Genomic DNA, 16,763 nt, shown 5'->3' with positions numbered 1-16,763 from the left:
TTGTTTCTTTCTATTTTTTTTTGGCACGCGAGGTGACCAAAAACCATATATTCTGACAATTTGTTTTATTCTTTTTTCTTTACTCTTTTTTTTTTTTACAGCGTTGACCGTGGGCTTTAAATGACATATTCACTTTATTCTGTGGGTCGATACAATTACAACGATACCATATGTATATAGTTTTTTTTATATTTTACAGCGTTTGCACAATAACATCACTTTTTTTTTTTTGTATCACTATATTCTGAGAGCCATACATTTTTTATTTTTATGCCAAAAAAGCTGTGGGAGGGCTTGTTTTTTGCGGGACGGGTTGTAGTTTTTATTGGTATAATTTTGGGGTACAGGCAACATTTTGATCACTTTTTATTCTGTTTTGGGAGGGGTGGTGAACAAAAAACAGTGATTCTGGAATTTGTTTTTTTATTACATTTTTTTATGGTGTTCACCGTGCGGGGGGATGGACATGATATTATTATAGTCTGGATCGTTATGGGTACGGCGATACCAAATATGTGTACTAATATGTTTTCCATTTTTTCCTATATTAAAAGACTTCTTATGGGAAAAGGGCAGTCTTTTTTACATTTTTATTAACTTTATTTTAACTTGTTTTTTTTTTGTCCCACTACGGGACTTGAAGGCATGAAGCCCTGATCACTTTTCTAATACACTGCACTAACTGCATAGTGCAGTATATTGGAGCTGTCAGTTATTCACTGACAGCAAGCCTATTAGGCTTTGTATGTGGGTGGGGCCTAATAGGCTTCCATACTAGGCAGACCAGAAGGCCATTTTTAGTCCTCCGGTTGCAATAGCAACCATCGGCAACAACGCGTGTGCCGATCTTTGCCATAGCAACCACCTAGATGCAGCGATCGCTTTTGTTCGCTACATCTAAGGGGTTAATCAGCCAGATCGGAGGCTAACTCTGGTTTTGGCCATTACATCAGGATGTTAGCTGTAACAAACAGACTTCGGTGCCTAAAAGACTTCGGTGCTTGGCATACCAGAGGCCATTGTTAGGCCTCTGGTTGACAGCGGCACAGGGATGCCGACAGACTAGAAACCACCTAGATGCATCGATCACTTGATCGCTGCATTTAAGGGGTTAATCGGCAGGATTTGAGGCTAGCTCCCGTCCTGGCCATTACAGCGGGATGTCAGCTGTAATATACAGCTGGCACCCGCTGGTGATGGCGCGGGCTCTGTCTCTGAGCCCGCTCCATTACCATCACGTACAGTTACCTGAGAAGGCGCTAACACATTAGCGCTGATGACGTAACTGTACGTGATTTGGCGGGAAGGGGTTAACAGAAATCAGATAGGAAATCCGGCTTAGTATTAGTAGACTAAGGGCTCTTTCACACTGGCCAATTATCGAGCAAACAAGCTTTCACAGAAGGGGACAATGATCAGCCGATGAACGAGCAAGCGCTCGTTCATCAGCTGATTGTATCTTTTTAAGTGCCCAAAATATTAACGTTGTCGGCAGCCCATCTCCCTGTGTAAACAGGGAAATGGGCTGCCGACATGATAGAAATGTATGGGGACGAGCGATCGGAGTAATGAGCGCTCGTCCCCATACTAGCTCCTTGTGAAAGGAGCAATCGAGCGCCGATCAACGAGCTGGGTAATTGATCTGCCCTCGTTTACACAAACCACGTGGGGCCATGTAAAAGTACCCTAAACAATCTGCAGACAAAGCCTTTTAGTAGCACCAAACCAGAAGTGCACGTGGATTATTAGCAGATTATAATACTGGCTTAAAACCAGGTATTTCCAAATTGCCATATTCAATATGAAATGTACTGCGTTGACACGGTCAAAAGGTCTTTATGTAGTGTATTATCCTATTGTAATCCAAATGAAGATCTCTCATTGTGATATTCTGCTTTACTGTATAGACGTAGAATTAAAAATTGTCCATAAGGAATAGGTAATAAAATATTTATTTCATACACATACTATATTCACTGCAGATTTTCCACTGTGAGCCAAAATGCAAGAAGGAATAGATGGAAAAGACCATGTTATACAGAAGTGCTCCAAATTCCAAGAATGTAGCCATATATAACTAGTCAGTGGTTTTATGAATGGATTCATGGGTCTACTACTAAGTGTCTTCCTTGCTTACTACTGGCTCAGCTCTCATAGAATGTGTTTCTAATAGATTTGTTTATGTTTATTACACTTCATTATTCATTCTGGTAATGTAAATGGATGTGGAAAGTCACTTCCATCAGCCCTTGAAACTTCAGTGAAAAACGGGTAGAAGAAGAAATGCATTGAGCTTGGAACAATTATCAAAATATTACAATGCTATGAAAATTATACTTATAAGTTCAGTATTAGAAAAGCCTTGAACACTACTAAAAGGTCCACTAATGGACACAATGCCTACTGCAAGCTCCTATGAAGAAATAATATCAGAATAATAACCAATAATCATGTTACATTATTATATATTAGGGGTATCAAAAATATGAGCAGAATACAAAATATCTAAAGTGAAATTCTACTTTCAACTACTTTTTAAGTCTAGAAGAAAAGTTGCAGAACTCTGTAAATAGTTGACTGTTTTTGTATTGATTTTCAAAATTGTCTGAAGAAAGTATCGTGGGGATTTGCGCAACCATTCAGAACCCATATTTCAATGTATTTATGAAATTTAAGCTGAACCCTGATTCATTGCTTTTTCATTCACTTCTCTGAGACAGTTTTGATACTTGAGGACCATTGACTTTGAGAGGGCTGAAAGTACTCATCTGTGCAAATGCATTCCTTCAATTAAATTATCCTTTTCATAGGCTAACTTGGCGCTACAAGGGGCCAGACTTGCTGTTGCCCAAGCAGAACTGAATAACGCACAGAGCCAACTTGATGCCAAACAGAAAGAACTTGATGATGTGCAAGCCATGTATGATGCAGCAATGAGGGAGAAGCAAACGCTACTGGATGATGCAGATGCTTGCAGGAGAAAGATGGTCAATGCTACGGCGCTGATTGAAGGCCTTGGAGGGGAAAAAGTAAGAAACATATCTTAATATATTTTATTACTATTCCTAAAAGAATCCCTAACCAGAAATGAAGGAAAAGGCATTGGCATCAGGGAATCAGGGGCCTTGTTCTGAGGGCACAATGAGTAACTACACACTCCACAAGTCTGAATGCAGTTTCCCATTTAAACCCAGTTGCAGGGTAGAGTCGGCAGGATTGGATGAAGTCGAAGAGCCAAATACGAAAAATGAGAATGAAAAATGACGACTTGTTCCTAAATTGTAAGAAGTGTGTTGAGGTTTAGCTTAGGAAATCACTAGCCTAAAGCAACAGTAGATCTTGTCCACCTTGAGTGCCGCCTAGCCTTGTTCCCCCACTTGTTTATATGAGAAGAGGAGAGTTCAGTACTTATGTATTATTTATAAAATATCTGATTATATAAAATGAAAGAGGATTTCCCCATAGTATGCCTGTCTAAGTAGTTAGGTGTGTTCTTCAGTTCATGGAATTGTAGGAGGAAAGAGAAATTGTTCATTTAACTAGTACAATGATATTTATTTAACTAGTACAATGTTATGTGAATGAATGAATGACCGACTTCTTGCTGAAAATTACCTTAATTCTCATTGATTTCAAAAAGGACAAACATGTAAAAAAAAAATTAAACTAGCAGCAAAGTATATGAAATGATTAACATCTTTTTACAAATATTCCCTTCCATCATTTTTCCTCGCTGCTAGATACGATGGACAGAAAGCAGTAAAAACTTCCAGAACCAAATCATTCGCCTAGTAGGGGATGTTCTTTTGGCCACCGGCTTCCTCTCCTACAGCGGTCCATTCAACCAGGAGTATCGCACTCTTCTGCTTCAGTTATGGAAGAAGGAAATGAACCATAATAGAATACCATACAGTGATGTAAGCATCTTCTGCCAGGATTTTATTTTGTGGTTGGGCATGTTACTTGTTTTAATTGTTAAATATATTGTCCTACATGTCTAGTAAGTCAGGGTACCTTTGAGATTGTTGACATTAAATGTTTGAGTTTTACACTCAATTATTAATAACCGTAAACTGCCAGATTATTGGATTGTATGGACCGTTCAATGTCCAATAGGTCATCCCTAACATGTCTCTGTCCGTGTTCTGATGCTTCCCATCACTAAAGTAGCACTGAATATCTTTACACCCCCTTTCAGTGCTTGCAAACATCAGGAAATGTCATGTTAATCTGGTGTTAGGCCTATATTTGCAGAATATGATGCGCGCGCGCACACTCACATGGACCCACAATGACACTCATAGTATTAAGGTTACCTTTACAGACTTAGTTGAAAATTCAGTTGGAAATTCTCAACATGTACTTCCATATCATGCACTTTTTTGAGTATTTTGGTAGCTACATTAACACTGACTGAAGCTGTCACACAACTTCAGCATGAGTCATATCTTGGGCAAGGTCATTTTAGGTAAAATCCCAAAGAAATTTCATTAGAATGTATGTCTGAGGATGCAAAGCACAGTCCTGTATACAGTAGCTGTTGGCAAGTCAGGGTTTGCAACTCCCTAATGAAATGTGTATCTTATATCACTAATCGAAGTGCTGCTGCTTTCCAAATGATTTCCTTAAGGTTATATTAAAATGGAGCGTTAATCTTTAGTATATTTTTCTGTGTGCCCATGAAAGATTGAAAGAACTGACCTATGTACACTGTGAAAAATAATTTCTATTTTACTTTACCTGCCATCCATTACAATGTGCTGCAATAGCTTATTCTCCATTCCAGTAGTTCTTGCTTTTCCAATATATAATACTGATTTCAAGGTCGTCTAGGGCAAAGAATCAGATTGCTGCCCTAGCCCTGAATCTAAATACTCTGGCCAAAGCAGCGTGGCTTGTTGGTGGCTTCGCCAGCCCCCCGGTTACGCTCCTGCAGATAACTACCAATATCAGGACATAATTCTTGACACTGCATTTAAATTGTATCACATCCATGCCTATATAACCCATAGCTACTTCAACTTTAAATTTTCTTTCTCAGAAAGATGTTCTTAAAGAGTTAAAGCAGTGCCATCCCTTTATAGAGACCTCCAAATCACAGTAGGGAGGGCTGTACACAAATTCCACCTACACACTAAATTATTCAACTGTTTAATGCAATGTGATAAAATAGCTTTCCCTATTCCTATATTTGGTGAATCTGCAAGGGAGAGAGAGGGCGGATGTGACTGCTGATTTTTCAAATGCTGGCACAGGTGGCATAGGTGGAAGCAGTGTGAAACCTCTGTGTTTCTGGGGAAGAATATATAGTGGGTGCATCTAGCCACAGCTGCGCTAACACTACAAGACCATCCCTCAAAGATTTATTTCTGCAGCTTAGTAAAGGAGAATTCTTGGTTCTGGAATGGGAACTTTCAGGGTTTACCGTCTTGCAGCCAGCACCAGTGTAGTTATAAAAATAGAAATAAAATAAAAAATACACAAAGTATAGAAAAATAAGGTTTTCCATTCTATGATGGATTTTGCTCCACACGTCCTTTGTGAAGCTTATCTTGTGAAGCCTCTGAATTCTGACTTCTGCTTATTTACTTATTGATTTTTCTGCCAGTCATACACGATCTTGTGTTCTCTATTACTTGGTGGGACATAGCGTTTCAAGTTCCATTTATAAAGAATTTTTGACTGCTTTTTGACTGTGTTTCCATAGCAGTGTATATACCGGTGTCAGTACAACTTAATGAAATTACTGTAGACAAGTCCTGAAGAAATGGTCAGTTGTGAAATTGGTTTAACCCTTTCATGACATTGTTTTTTTACAAGACTTATGAGGCCTTCATTTTCTAGATTAGTTTAATTAATTCAGTGTTTTTAATTTTTATTATGAGCAGACAAATTATGTGAAAGAAACACTTTTTTGTAATTTTTTAAATCTATCTATCTATCTATCTATCTATCTATCTATCTATCTATCTATCTATCTATCTATCTATCTATCTATCTATCTATCTATCTATCTATCTATCCATACACTGTAGAGCTCTGTAACAATTAGTCCTCTTCTCTCTCCGTCACCCTGGATCGCTGTGAGGGGAGAGTGAAGAGGGCTATATACACACGACCGTGAAAATAATGGCTGTCCACAACGGATCAACTGTCAGTTTTTCATGGCTGTTTTGCATCAATATGTCTAAAAATTTTAATCCATTTGCCAGCCGTCTAACCGTTTTTAACCGCCACTTGCCATTCGTTTTTCATGGACGTTAAAAAAAGGGATGAATTTTAATCGTATTGGGTTTTTTGTCCGAACCACTTGAAAACACCACAGTGCCCATGTAGATAGTGATGCAATGCCACTGTAGATAGTGCCACATTGCCCACATAGAAGGTGCCAGTGCCCACATAGATAGTGCCCACTGAAAATAGTGCTACAGTGCCCACATAGTGGCACAGTTCTCCCTGTAGATAATGCCAACATAGTGCCACACAGTGCCCATGTAGATAAAGACACAGTGTCCCCTGTAGGTAGTGCCAATATAATGCCACAGTGCCCATGTAGATAGTGCCACACCCCCTGTATATAGCACCCCCTGTAGATAGCACCACACCACCTGTTTATAGTGCCACCCAGTAAATAGTGCCACCCCCTATACATTGCGCCACCCCCCTGTAGATAGCAACATCCCCCTTGTAGATAGCAACATCCCCCCTGCCGATAGCACCCCCCCCCCCCGTAAAGGGCACCCCTTCCTTTAAATAACACCACTGTAGCTCCCTGTAGGAGCGGAATCTCTCTGGCTGAAGATTCCGCTTCTAAAGGAAGCCTCTGATGTCTCTGTCCATATATGGACTGTAACGTCAGGGGCTAGTTTTAAAAACTGAATCCCCTGCCAGAGTGGGGATTCTGCTCCTGGAGTAGCCTCTGATGTCACTGTCTATATATGGATAGGGACACCAGGGGCTTCTCCAGTAGCGGAATCACCGGCACAGAGTAATCTGACACCGGGGAATCCGCTCCTAGAGAGAGCCGCTGATGTCATTGTCCATATATGAATAGTGACACCAGGGGCTTCTCCAGTAGCGGAATCCCCGGCCAGAGTGTCGGCCAGGGATCCCGCTCCTAGAGAGAGCCACTAACCTCACTGTCCAAATGGACAGTAATATCTGGGGCTCTCTCTCTAGAAGCGGAATCCCTGGCCAGTCCGATCTGACACCGGGGATTCCGCTTCTAGCTTCAGTTCAGGTGGCACTATCTACAGTGTGGGGTGAGATGCTATCTACATCGGCGGGGTTGCTATCTGCAGGGAGGATGGCACTATCTACAGCGGGGATGGAGAGGCGGCAGGGGGGGCACCCTCTAGGAGGGAAACCCTCGGCCAGAGCGCTGGCCGGGGATTCCGATGCTGGAGGGAGCTTAGGTGGCGCTATCTGCAGAGGGTTTTGCGCTACATACAGGGGGTTGTGGGTGGCACTATCTACAGTGTGTGGGGGGGGGGTGTATTCCGGGGCTCTCAAAGCCCTGGCCGACATGAGAGTGCAGCGCTGCTCACACTGAAGCAGCACTGCACTCATTAAACCCCTTCAAGGCTGTCAACGTCTATACACGTGCTAACTGCACGGGGCATCTTTAGAACGTATATATAGCCATATGCCAGTGGTGAAGGGGTTAATTTGACCTCTCTGGTGCATTAAAAATATTTATGTAAAATATAAATTCACTAGTAAATGTATATGATATATAATCCACTTATTACTTTGCAGCCATTGCTGTTTCTTCCCACCTATTTTCCCTTACTATCGGAATGGTAAATCTGCCAGGTTATGCATTGATATTTTGCTTGCCTCCATTTCTCTGTATGGCAAGGAAGATTTGTAATTGAGGAGCCTCGCACAAATAGGTGACAACCTGTAATTAATGGCCTACATTTCCTGGTACTCCTGGAAAACACAGAAGGGAATAAAAGCAGTTATAACAAAGAAATATATGAACAGAACTCTTGGGCAATGCCAAACCAAAAAAAACTAAGAAGTGAAAATGCTCTGAAAGTATAGTCATCTAGTTGAGAAATCGCTCCAGCATGTAAAGACTAGTCTTGTAGTATACGTATCGGTATTATCTACTTCTAAAGGTACCAAAATGATACCTATGGTACCCTAGGGTATATTTAGATGTGGCAGATTTGTTGCAGACATTTCTACGACTCTACCATTGATTTGCATGGGGCTTGCAAAAATTCATGCACATGCTGTAGAAACAATTGCCCCCAATCACATATACATATTCTCCAAATATCCTAGTCTCAATTATTCACAAACTGACACAAGGGTTCTCATTGTTTTGTGACTTCATACACTGATGTTAGGGACAATAACATTTAAAACAAGAGAATGTGTTGTCAGTACTTTGCGTGGTGTGCTTAGAAAGTGCAGGGTCACCGACCTAATCTATTAGGTTAAGGGTTTTTACAATGCTGTAGAATTATTAAGGCTTTTTTTACGCTGGCTCTGTCAGGCTTTCATAGCTTTTAGATGAGCAGAAAAGTGTAGTCCAAAAAACAGTCAATGGGATCTGTTTGGATCGGAAAAAACTATTAAACTGGATCTCTCATAACTGTCATGGATCCTGTAAAAACTAAACACATGGCACCAGTGTGAACAGAGCTTTACCCTTTCCCATGGGCTTCCTGAAAAGGACTCTAGATCGCTAATGTTAGTAAGACTACTGGCTCTGAATCAGGTTGTCATGATGTAGAGACCTGTTCGCTACTTGCCAGTAGAGCAATTTACCATTTTTACCCATTTTCACATAATACTATCTGAAGTATCACTTAGCAAAGTATAGGTGAATTATGGTACCTTACTGGAGCCCTATTATGAAAATCCATTTGCCTGTCCCTACATGTCTAACTGTACTGTATGTCAATAACTCTCTAGATGTTGACTGTATGAGATTATGGCACCTCTCAGTTTCTTCTCTTGATAAGTGTATATTCCGCTTCGCACTTTTTCTTCAGACAGTTGAATAAATAAATCAAAAACTCTAGTATATATAATGTGGATTATTTTGAATTCTCCAACAACCATGAACATTCCTATTCTTTCTTTTTCGTAATTTTAGATTTGAGGAAAGTGATTGAAAGTGTCAAGCCTTCGTTGTCACTTTGGGTTTTGTCTAAAAGCAGGACATTTTAATTCATTTTCTCTGTCAGTTCTATATTTCTTGGTTACAAAAGTATAGAGTAGCTGTCATGGTTCAAAGACTCAAATAAATGACATTTGAGGTTTATGGGCCAAAAAAATGACATTGTAATGAAAAAGTTCCGACTTGTAAGATTGAGTTCTTGTTGAAGTATTTTAGTCCACTCCCTTTCAAAGGGCCATAAAACTGTCAGGCTTTCCGTAGCACCTTAAAAAATAAAGCAACAGCAGGGATATTACTTTTTATAACTGTTCTAACAGAGGTGATCGACAACTCCTGTTATGACTGCCATATGTGATTGAACCTATGTGCCCACCGTCTACCCATGCTAGATGCAGACTAAATTTGTTTAACCACTGTATTTGCCCTCCCTTGGTATCTTTTTAAAAATGCTTATGTTAACCACACACAAAACTATTTTTCACATAATACAACAAGAGAATGGTTATTGTCCACAATAATTCATGTAAATGGGAAATTAACAATGGAAATAATTACCATCTATTCACTCTTAAAATCTTACGGAAAAAAAATATTGAATGTTTGCTGCATTTATCCCAGTCAAAAATGTAGCTTGGGGGAAAGGGGGTGACCTGAGGGTGTATGTACTCTGTATTCTGGGTACCAGGAGGTCACAAACAAGCCAGATATTTAGATATAGGTCTAGGACACCAAACTGAATATTTGTCATGAGTGAATAAAGGCTAGCTGATGTCTGGAATCCTTGTAATATTCTACAGTCATTTTGGTAATGATTTTTATTCCTACTTTAGCCCCAGTAGAATCTTTAAGTAAAGAGGCTTCTTTGCGAAAACTGACAATTTCCATCATGACCAAGCTTTGCAGAAGAATAGCAAATGGATAACAGTATATAATATGTAAATGTAATGTGACAATCATTCAACTGAACTTCCATGATCTCCGTGTTTCCAGACCAAACCTTACCTTGTTTAAGAAAAGTCTTCATAAAAAAAATCTTATTCATTTTCTCTTATGAAAACTTTATAACTTGAAGCTTCCATCCTTCTTTAGGATCTGAACCTAATCTCTATGCTGGTGGACAATGCTACGATTGGTGAATGGAATCTTCAAGGACTTCCCAATGATGACCTCTCTATACAGAATGGAATCATTGTTACTAAAGCGTCTCGCTTCCCCCTTCTGATAGACCCACAAGGTCAGGGTAAAATCTGGATTAAAAATAAAGAGAAGAACAATGAGTTACAGGTAAAATTAGTCGAATGATTCTTCAATTTTGACTCGAAACGCACACTTCTGTCATGACTTCCTGAACATTACCTCCTTTCCACCATCCCACATTCTGTGCTTTATATGCCATATGCAAATTGTATATAAATTTCCTTTTACAAGCAGAGGCATAACTTGGGTCGTGATGCAAAATCTGTAACTGTGCTCGCGACTTCAACCTCTGCACCCCCTGTAGTTACGCTCCTGTGTGCATAGTATATTCATGCATTGTTTCAAAAACGATTAAACTCAATGGTAAAGGCATTCCTATTAATATGTATCTTAATATATTTTCGTTTGTGACTTTATGATGATATTAACAATCCGTTCCTCTTTCCTGTGTTCCTCCGTTTCACTTACCAAAGATGTGCCTACAGCTTGGTAATTAACACTGAATTCTGATGGCCCATATGTTGTTAATAAATCTATTGGGAAGCTATGAACATGAAATCCCAATTATAATTTTATTTATCTTATTCTTTGTTACAGAACATAAAACCCAGCCACATGCTGTCAAGTATTAGGTAGAGTTCGCAATATCAGATTAGGCTCGGCAACCGCTATTGTATTATTTTTACACAACCTTTTTACACTGTGCTGTTACTACCATTATTTTTATGGATATTAAACACATGATTTGTGTTTTGTTTTTTTTTACCTGCCATTTTAAAGGTTTTTGATAGAATAATAATTTAAAAAAACCATAAAAAAACAAGGCATATGATGTATGGATAAAGCTAACCTGGAACATTTTTCTCTCTTTCTGCTTAGTAAGTTATAACATCTTGTAACATATATATATGACATCCCTGTATAATTTTTTATGGTGGTTTCAATAAGTCGTCAGTGTCAGATCAATACTGTTTTTAAAGAACAGTCTGGAAGAGTAATGCATTATAGAACTGTGTTTTCTGCACGTGTTTGTATTCATGTTTCGAGGCAGAAAGGGTAAAATATAATTATATTAAGGTCAAAATCTAATTTACACACAAAAAAATGTAGTGGTTAGTATGAAGACACACAATAACGTAATGAAGTCTATAAAGAGATAAAAACGCAAAGTGTATTTATAAATGGTTTGACCTTTTGTTCTCTGATCACAGGTGACGTCGCTGAATCACAAATATTTCAGAACCCATTTGGAGGATAGCCTTTCTCTAGGACGACCACTCATGATAGAAGATGTTGGAGAAGAACTTGACCCTGCACTTGACAATGTTTTGGAGAAAAACTTTATTAAGTCTGGATCTACATTCAAAGTAAGATGATTGCAATTGTATTCAGTATTCTGCTTGTTGCTACTAGAACCAGCCATCACTTTGTAGACTAGTACATTTAGATGAACTCCCATAATGCAATGCTCTCTGCTGTACTGCATACTTAGTAAGTTTTTCCTACATTAGATTAGAGTACAGTGCTTACACTTTCCAGAATGCAAATGATCAAAATAATCTCTCCAGACGCTAAACAAGCAGCGAAAGTTGGTGGATTTAAATTGTTTTGGTTTCTTGTAGGTAAAAGTTGGTGATAAAGAAGTTGATGTTATGAAAGGATTTACTCTTTATATTACGACTAAACTGGCCAACCCGGCTTATACACCTGAAATCAGTGCAAAGACCGCTGTCATTGACTTTACCGTTACCATGAAAGGTTTAGAAGATCAGCTCCTTGGGCGTGTGATCGTGACCGAAAAGCAGGTATGTTTAATGTAAATTTTAAGCTATATTTAAAGCATACCTCCACTTTCAGTGAAAAACGATTATAGTGTAGGACTTTACACTATAATAGTTTTTCTAAATCACGGACTGTGTAAAACCCATACTTCCGGCTGCTCATACCTCTTCAGTGGTAGACTGGGCGTCCTGCTCATCTCCATGGCTCAAGTATTCAGAATGGCCGCCAGCACTGTAGAACTCTACAGCGCTAACGGCCGCTACACATGCCTCACTATAATAATTTTTTACTGACCTAGAGGTACACTTTAAGTATATTTTATTATATACTGGTACTAAATAATCACTATCCTCAAGTTTATTACATGTAGATGTAGAAATACATTTCGGTAAGTGATACCAGCTTTTCAAGGAATGTTATAAGTTTGTGACAGAACAGTCATTGGGCGAAGGGTGCCTTAGAACATAAAACATATTTCCATCTTAACTCCCTCACTGTAGCGCAACTATATGGTGACATCAAAATTGTTCAAGAAATGTCCTATGTATATATGCTGAGAATCCTTTAATAATAGTTTTAATTATGTTCTATTAATTTTGGGGGACTCCTAAAATACTTGTTCCCTCTCACAGCACTTCATATCGCAAATTTTTATTTTATACAATAAATGAATTGGAAACAACTTACCATTACAGAATGTAAAATCATGTAAAAAGTAATGGCTATACAAACATCAGCTATCGACCATAACATTTAAATCTGCTGAAAAAAATTAAATATTTCATTAGATGTTTAGTTAGAGGCATTCTTGTAATAGCAAATAGCTGAAATGTATTCACTTTACATGTCCAAGGTTATGTGGAAGCCCTCCTCACAATATTTATCAGCAAATTCGGTCATTTCAGCCAAACTTAGGTTCTTGCACCTGCATTTGTACATTTCTGCCCTGCATTAGCTTTAACTGTAACCTTGTTCACACGGCACTCAAAAAAAACCGATGTATGAACGTGACAAAAACGCTAGAATTTTTGTAAAGCGCTTTTTAGACTGTAGGCGTGGTTTTTGACGCTTTTTGTGCGTGGTTTCTGCCAGTTTTTTTGGTGCGTAATTAGGGCTCCCATTGGCTATTGGAATTAAGGACTTTTTCGGTGCGCTTTACACATCAAAGAATTGACCTGACCCTTCTTTTTTAACGCAATGTGTTTTTTAATCACGCTTTCCTATTGATGTCAATAGGAAGCTTAAATAGTATATTTTTACGCCTTTTTAGGCGCGTTGTACTCGCCAAAAATGTGTCAAATACACGCCTTGGGAACAGGGCTTAAATATATGTTCACACTTGGAAGAAATTGAAGAAATCCATGCACATGCTGCAGAAACAACCACATTCATATGTGTCAAACTGATTTTCAGGGCTGTCACTGGCAAGTGGAAGCATTTAGTAGCAACAACAGCATAGTATAAGTTGTACTGTAGGTCCCAGAAGCATAGAGAATGAAACCATTAAAGGGGGTATTCCCAAAATCATAAATTATCACCTATCCACAGAATAGGTGATCATTTTCCCATCGCTGGACCCCTCCACCGATCGTGAGTCCCAAACTTCCTCATCCTCCTCATTGCACTCCCCACGGTAAGGATGAGCTTGAATGAAGCAATGGTCAAGCATGCTCCCGCCTCTACATTCACTGTCTATGAGAATGACGGAAACAGCCGAGCACTGTACGCATTCTCATAGACATTTAACGGAGTGGCAGCAGTCGAGTAGTGAGGAGGGTCTGAGGGCTCAGGACCCCCGTTCTCACAAACGGTGGGGGTTCCAGCAGTGTGACCCCCATCGATCATAAAATTATTGTCTATCCTGTGGATATGTGATAAGTTATGATTTTGGGAATACCACCTTTAAATACTCAGTTGCATAGTGTGCAAAACCAATTTGACCTCTCCTACAGCACTATTAGTTGTAAACTGTCTTTGGGATAAATTGTCACATAAACTGTTCTTCCAGAGATTTATGGTTTGGGTGAAATTTCTATGCCTATGCTTATTGAAAGATAAAAAAAAAATTGGTCTGGAGCTCCACAGTTGAGGCTGGAAATATTTAGTAAAGTGAAATTTAAATAAAATCTTGATACTATAGTATCTTTAAAAAGGTTTTTCAACTATTGGCATGTATGAAGTAAAGGATATAGGATACACCATAAATTACATCATTTAAAATTCAGTGGTGCAAGGATGAACCTGTGACCCCCTCCCCCCATGTGTCAATCAAACCGTCTGATAGCTGCCATGAAAGAGAGAAGGAGAGAGAGAGCAGCTGCTCTCCATGAAAGTCTAAGGGAGTTACAGCAACAGCTGAGACGCTGGTTGAGATACTTCTTTGATTTTAAAAAAAGTGCTCAATGGCATTACTAACAAAAAAAAAAAAGAGGGGCTTCTATCTTTGTGGAAGCAGTATTGTAAAATGCCCTTTTCTGTTTCATTACAATACCCAAATAATGGTTTGCCAAGTTTAACCCTTTAGTGACCTGCCTATGTTGGTACTTAATGACAAAGCGATTTTTGATGATCGCATTTCAAAAGCCATAACATACATATAGTTTATTGGTTAACTTTTATTATCCTTTTTTGGGTGTAATGAAAAAACCTGATATTTCGTAATTCTTTTCTTGCATTCTAAATTTATGACGTTTACTGTGCTCAATAAAAAAGATAATAACTTTATTCTACAGGTGGTTAAGATTACAGCTATATTAAATGTATATAGTTTATGTTTTACTACTTCACATAATGAAAAAAAAATTATTTGAAAAGTATTTGTTTTTGTGTCGCCATATTCTAACAGACTTTACTATGGGACTTTACTATGTGATTATTTGATCGCAATTATACTATTATGCCTGTCAGTGTAAAACAGTAGGGACATACACTGATGGCAGACCTGGAAACCATCGGCAGCCAGCGATCGTGTTGCGGGTGTGCCGATGGTGTGAAAGAGGGAGCCCCCTTCCTTCTGAAACCACTTAGATGCCACGGTCGGTATTGACAGACCTACACCTGCTCTAGCCAGCATGGGACATCGGTGGTGAGCTTATGTCCCAGCACCGCGAAAAAGTGGCACTGTGGCATAAGTACCCTAAATGACCGCTGTAAAAACACATATTGGTGGTAATTAAGGGGTTAATGTCCAGGTCTTCTCATCCAAAATCAGTGCCCAATCTTATTTAGGCTCTTGTGGCTGAATGATGAGGACTCCCAGCCATGTTCCAATATCTAGTTGAAAACCTTCCCAGAAGAATAGAGGTTTTATAGCAGCAAAACATGACCGAGAAGCATATATGTGATGTGATTAGATGTATGCATTACTTTGGACATGTGGTGGACATCTACATACATTTTATTTAATATTGTTTTCATGTTACTAAATGATTTGCCATAGTAATGGACGGAGCATAAACCCTGGCATGTCTTCTTTGTGTTATATAAGGATAAGGAAAAAATGGTTCATCAGACATTTATATGTACACCCAGATACGTGATATCCATAGAAATTATGAGAAAAATCAAATCTGACCAGTATATGTTTCCTATGGATGTATCAAAGTGCACTGTAATTGAAGATCTGAGAATATCTGTTTCTCAAACACTTCATAATGTTATAGATTTTAGCAAAGCTTTACACAATTTCTTTGAGTATTTATTCCTATCACTCGTTCCATGAAGCCTCTGCAGTGCAATAAAGATTTTTCTCTGTAACGGAACAATTGGAAAGGATCAAAGTGTACCATGGTGCTCCATCTGGCCACTTATTTCTTTATTGTAATGTTCAATGCTTATGGCAATACAATCCATATTCCCTTTGCCTCAACAATAAGTCCTGTAAATGCTGCTGCTCTGGGCATTTTAATAAATGCAGTTTAGTATAAAGAATTTCCACAAATTTAGCAGCTATTCTTTATGAGGGTAAACTTGAAACATTTACAATGCCAATATATAATTCACGCAAAGATCTAAGATTTGTTTGACATGGGAGCAGTTCAGGACTCATTTAGTTTTACACTGCCTTGTTGTGACATTGGCATCGGAATTCTAAAATTCTTCCTCAGGGTAGGAATCGCAGTATTTTTAGGGGTTCTTCATAGTACCAAAGTTGGGAAGCATTACCCAATTTTTAGTTAGAGCCTAGTTTACAGTCAGGTTTTCTATAGTGTAAATTCCATATCACTTTACCGCTCTATTTTCCCGTAATGTTAAACCAATGTTTTCTTTGAGAGACGCTCCTCACTGTTTAAACTATGAGATAGCCAGACATGCACTGCAAGTACTTCTTCAACAAGAATAAGCTGAGCGCTATCGTTCCACCATCAACAGACATAACGTTTGTAATGTCGGGGTAGGGAGACAGACAGGTGAGCCCAGGGTAGAAAAGGTATATAGGCCTGTGATTATGTAATGTCGGGGTAGGGAGACAGACAGGTGAGCCCTAATCTACCCGCCATTTAGTCCCTGCCTACTTGCACGGCCCATCCTAGGCGACAGGCGTACAACTGGGCGACGGTCCCTACGCTCAATATGTGCACGACAGACAAACAGACAAGGGTACACAGAAACTAAGGAAAATGGGGCAGTTGCCCACGGCAACACA

General features: G+C 39.0%; 1 protein-coding gene across 1 annotated transcript in view; it reads left to right on the top strand.

The window, feature by feature from the left end:
* LOC142651748 (dynein axonemal heavy chain 5-like) overlaps positions 1 to 16,763 on the top strand; it is a 298,958-nt gene that overhangs the window by 223,544 nt on the left and 58,651 nt on the right. Inside the window, exons 61-65 of the mRNA XM_075826792.1 lie at positions 2,811 to 3,029; positions 3,741 to 3,917; positions 10,229 to 10,423; positions 11,548 to 11,703; positions 11,959 to 12,141. Coding sequence (XP_075682907.1) covers positions 2,811 to 3,029; positions 3,741 to 3,917; positions 10,229 to 10,423; positions 11,548 to 11,703; positions 11,959 to 12,141 — 930 coding nt within the window. The remainder of the gene's footprint in view (positions 1 to 2,810; positions 3,030 to 3,740; positions 3,918 to 10,228; positions 10,424 to 11,547; positions 11,704 to 11,958; positions 12,142 to 16,763) is intronic.

Source organism: Rhinoderma darwinii, chromosome 5 (assembly GCF_050947455.1).
Source record: "Rhinoderma darwinii isolate aRhiDar2 chromosome 5, aRhiDar2.hap1, whole genome shotgun sequence".
Taxonomy (NCBI): domain Eukaryota; kingdom Metazoa; phylum Chordata; class Amphibia; order Anura; family Rhinodermatidae; genus Rhinoderma; species Rhinoderma darwinii.
This window is presented reverse-complemented; position numbering and strand designations above follow the sequence as displayed.